A 5,000-nucleotide genomic window follows, 5' to 3' on the forward strand; every position below is an offset into this window, starting at 1 on the left:
TGTTTCCCAACCAGGGGTACGTGTACCACTAGGGGTACGCGAGCACACTGCAGGGGGTACTTGGAAAAATTGAATTTCAACAAATGTATGTAGCTTAGTTTCATTGACATGGAGAAAGCGATACAGAACTTGACTCGGGGGTACTCATGGCACAATGAAAATGCTTAGGGGGTACACAAGACAAAAAAGGTTGGGAAACACTGACCTAGAGAGCCTCAGAATGTCTCTACCTGGACCATGCTGCGATACCACTCTGCATCCAGGTCTCTCAGTTCGCCTATCAAAAGCCTCCTCCATGTTCCCCTGTCCTGTCTTATACATAAAAGTGGCCGAGCCTTTGCAGAGGCAGCCCTCCATTTCCGGAATGGTTTGTCTCCCGACATTAGACTTTTTCAGGCGTTCTCACGGTCTACTTTTAAATCTAGACTGACAACACACTTTTACATCTTAGCCTTTGCTTCTTAGTTCTTGGCTTTCTCCTCTCCCTTAAGCCTTTAGCACTTTGTATGTATCCAGGGCTCTAAATTAACACCAGCCAACCGGCCAAATGCTGGTGAAATTTCATTTTGGCCGGTAAAAAAGTCCAGCTTACCAGCCACTTTGACCCATTAATGAGTGTGTGTTTGGCTAGTAAGATTCATCTACTCGCCTTTTTGGCTGGTGGTGAAAAATGTTAATTTAGGGCCCTGTATGTATCTATTACTAATTATTTGACACTTCATCTTTTACTATATATATATATGTTGGTCAATGTTGTCAGTGTTTTGCCACTGTGCACTGCGACCAGTTGTCTTTGTCTATTGAAATGCTAATAAAATGCTTTATTACCATAGGCTGCTAATATGCTTTATTACTTTTTTTTCAGACACTGTACGGCAGTTTTTCCCAACCTTTTTTGTCTTGCGTACCCCCTAAGCCTTTTTGTCATACCATGAGTACCCCCTCACTCATGCTCTATATCCCAATGTGACTATGCTCCATGCATTTTTTCATTTTTCCAAGTACCCCCTGCAGTGTGCTCACGTACCCCTAGTGGTACACGTACCCCTGGTTGGGAAACACTGCTGTACAGCACCTTGGCCAGTTTGCACTGTTTTAAATGTGCTTCATAAACAAAATGTAGGCCTACTAACTTATACTTACATACTATAACTGTTAACGGTCAGGGCTTTGAATGTACTTCTTTCGTCACCAGCCAAAATGTTTTGTAGATGTTAATCTTACTAGCCAAACACACACTCACTAATGGGTCAAAGTATCTTGTAAATTGTTTTTTCTACCCAAATGAAATTTCACCAGCGTTTGGATAGTTGGCTGGTGTTAACTTAGAGCCCTGTTAACTGTTATAGCCTGGAAAGCCAGACTATAATTGTGAAATGTTCTATAATCTGCACCTCACCATTGGGGAGGATGTGGAACCATGTGAGGCCTACTGTTGAATCAGTTTATCTGCATATATCAGTCATTTCTGCTAAGCCCCGAAGTTCTTGCCACACAGATTCACATAGAAATTCTCACTACACAGATAAAGCCTTGTGATTGAAGAATTGTGCGGTACATGACCAACAACTAATTTCTGCCGTTAGACGGATTTGTATAGTTTACTAGGCATATTGGGCAGTCATGGGCAAGGGGTTAGGGCGTCAGACTTGTAGCCCAAAGGTTGCCCGTTCAACCCCCGACCCGCCAGGTTGGTGGTGGGAGTAATTAAGCAGTGCTCTCCCCCATCCTTCTCCCTGACTGAGGTACCCTGAGCATGGTACCGTCCTGCCGTACTGCTCCCTTGGCGTGCCATTGGGGGCTGCCCCCTTGCACGGGTGAGGCATAAATGCAATTTTGTGGAGTGCTGCGTCACAATGACAATGGGAGTTGGGAGTTTCCCAATCTGGCTTTCACTTTCTCCATCACAGTGACATCTGCTCATGACCATGGGCCAGACCACTCACTGCGACTCACATGCCCCCGTGGCCCTGTGCTCATATTCTGCCATCTAGTGGTGCTACTAAGCTACTACATACAGAAAATGGAGGCTGTCTGGCATATCAGTAGCCGGTCAGGCTGTATTAGATCATTTTTGCTGGTGCAGAATGCATACATTACCTTAAAGCTTAACAACAAAAACATCTATGGATATAGAAACTTAAAAATATGCCGTTAAGCCCAGGCCACAGAGGCCATCAGCATTCTTTTGTTTAGCTGGTGCAAAATGCACACTTAAACTATAACATTACAGCACAACAAGCAACAAACAAAAAAAGAAAGAAAGAAAGAAATTAACAAAAAACGGCATCTATAGATGTAGAAACTTGAAATACGTTGCCAAGACACAGAATTTCATTTCACACAAAAGAAGTACCGTGTGTGGACTGGGTTTGAACACGAGCATGTACGTCTTCTTTTCCAAATACATTCAAAGGGTGAAAAGCACACAGGTGGCTGGAAGCTCAAGCGGTCTTCAGTCTGTTAATTTGGGTTTGTTGGGTGCTCTTGGATATCGGGGAAGTAGATGTATGAACTGCCCCCACTGCCCAAATGTTACACAAGCCAAGTCTTTTGTGGATAGTAAAACCACGAGAGAATACGGACAGAGAGATTTCATTAATTGCAATTCCACATTTGTCATATACCGCCTAACGTGTCCTTGCGCTGAAGGGTTCTTTTATATCGGACGCACAAAAAGGCGCATGCGAGATAGGCTAGCAGAACACAAATATGCTATCAGAGTGGGCAATTTTGATTATCCCATGGCGAAACATTTCAATGAATACCATGGTAAGAATGATTCTCTGCTGCGCATACAGGGTGTAGAACATATCAAACCTCTTCCGAGGGGTGGGGACAGACTAAAACGACTGAATCAGAGGGAGACATTTTGGATACACCAACTGGATGCCATGCGCTATCCTGGTTTAAATGAGGATATTGATTTTACTTGTTTTTTGTGATGCTTGTTTGTACTTCTGGTCATTTTTTTCTGTGGCATCACTTATTACCCGAGACTATTATTATTGTTTTCTATGGTGTGCGCAAATGTGTGTAGTGCGTAATGGGTCACATGTGGTGATGTCACTATTTAAGGGAGGCCTTTCTTCTCAATGTTGAACCTAGCCCTGATGAAGACCTGGTGAGGTCGAAACATGTCGGCTTTTTAATGTAACCCCAGCCCAGTACCATTAAAGGCTTTTTAATGTAACTTCCCGTTTGGACACCTTATTTTGGAGTGCCTGGATGAACTCTTCTCTCTACATTTCAAAGGGTATTACATTCAGAGGTAGAAGCTGGTAGCCTATGGTGCTTTTCCATGCTGTGAGATGGAGATGCAGTATGAGGAGTTGGTGTGCAGATAGACACAGTACACAGCAGACAGTGTATTCACATAAATGCCATAGCCTGGCATTTCCGGCAGTGTAATTACATTTGAATACCATATTGTGCCTGTCTCAATGCATACCCTTTCATTTTGCAGAGAAATGCATAGTGACGCTGGAAACAGGTTTTTTTTCATGAGTAGATTTATTGGGAGATAGTTTGCACAGAATACCCTGCATACACAGAATTCACATGGTGAATTGAAGCAGGACATGTCATTGTTATTGAGACAGAATAGTGCATTTGCACTGTTTGTGCATGGAAGACAAAGGTAGCAAGTGGAAAGTGTAAGGATAGTGCTTTGTCATCATCACATAACCTGGGTCTATTTTCTGGAGAGCAGTCTAAAAGATATTACCATATGTTTATAGCAGTATAGACTATAGCATTATATTGCAACATTATCCAGCATTACATTGCAATTGGTTATTTATTGATTTAACCCACTACTATATGTATCTGTATATGTAAGCAGCCTTAGTCCCTAGACAAATAACAGCTCAGACTGCAGTAGTGGCAATTTTGTTTAAAATGTTCATTCTTTTCCATTGTCGCTTGGGGCCCAGGCTGACCCCACAATAGTCTGTATAAGATGTGCGTAAGAGCTACATATTGTCAGAGTCGATAGTAATTATAAAAAATAGTTTTTAAGTCATGACATAAAAACAAATGGCATGGAAAAATAAGAGCATGAAATATATATACAGTATATTTCACAGAGGTAGAAGCGCATCATATATGTAGTTCAACCCAAGGCAGGAAGCTGTGTAGAGACTGTGGCCCAATCCAGTTCTGGTGAATGGCAGAGACGGTAATGGTCCAGACTAGGGATGCAAACCATCAATCGATAAATTGACTGTAATCGATTGATACCTTAACCGATTAAAAAACATGAATCGCAATTAATCGCCAATTCAACTGACAAGAGAACCAGGTGAAATGGGCATGTGAAGAGTGTGTGTGAAGAGGGGTGTGAATAGTGGGACTGTTTAAATCACCTTTGGATTAAATAATTAAAATAGAATTCATTGAAATTTAGCATTTTATCTCACTTTTTAATTAAACATTTTAAATAAAGTAGTTTTTTTTCGAGAAACATTGAGATTTTGGGGGAAAAACGTTGCTTATCAATTAATGGTAACTCGATTGATATGGCAATAAACTAATGATTAATGAATTATTGATAATTTGCATCCCTAGTCCACACTCCAGACAATTCTAGCCCGTTTCGGAATTCTTGAAGTTGCCTTGATAGCAGGCCCTTGGCTTCTTCTGGTCTCTGTGTGTCTCCTCAGAGCTCATCCTTATCGCCGCCCCCTAGTGGGCAGCTGACGCCGGTGCCCTTGAGGCCGCAGTAGCCTTTAGGCACCTTGTGGAGGTACTGCTGATGGTAGTCCTCCGCGTAGAAGAACTCAGTGAGCTCACGGATCTCTGTGGTGATCTGACCATGGCCCTTCTTCGACAAAGCCTAGAGAGAGAGAGAGAGAGAGAGAGAGAGAGAGAGAGAGAGAGAGAGAGAGAGAGAGAGAGAGAGAGAGAGAGAGAGAGAGAATAACCATCATCAACTTAGTGTCATTAAAACTGTCGTCATCATGATTGATATTTTTCTCCTCACCGCTCATCATCGCCTT

The 5,000-nt window shown here is 42.3% G+C and overlaps 1 protein-coding gene across 2 annotated transcripts in view; it reads right to left on the minus strand.

Annotated features, from left to right (window-relative positions):
* Positions 1 to 3,502: 3,502 nt before the first annotated feature.
* The window catches only part of msrab (methionine sulfoxide reductase Ab), a 77,513-nt gene continuing 76,015 nt past the window's right edge, over positions 3,503 to 5,000 (minus strand). For both annotated transcript variants that reach the window (XM_063184025.1, XM_063184026.1), the window contains one exon: positions 3,503 to 4,837. In XM_063184025.1, the coding sequence (XP_063040095.1) occupies positions 4,661 to 4,837 (177 nt within the window). In that variant the 3' untranslated portion in view covers positions 3,503 to 4,660. The remainder of the gene's footprint in view (positions 4,838 to 5,000) is intronic.

Source organism: Engraulis encrasicolus, chromosome 19, assembly GCF_034702125.1.
Source record: "Engraulis encrasicolus isolate BLACKSEA-1 chromosome 19, IST_EnEncr_1.0, whole genome shotgun sequence".
NCBI classification, from domain to species: Eukaryota; Metazoa; Chordata; class Actinopteri; order Clupeiformes; family Engraulidae; genus Engraulis; species Engraulis encrasicolus.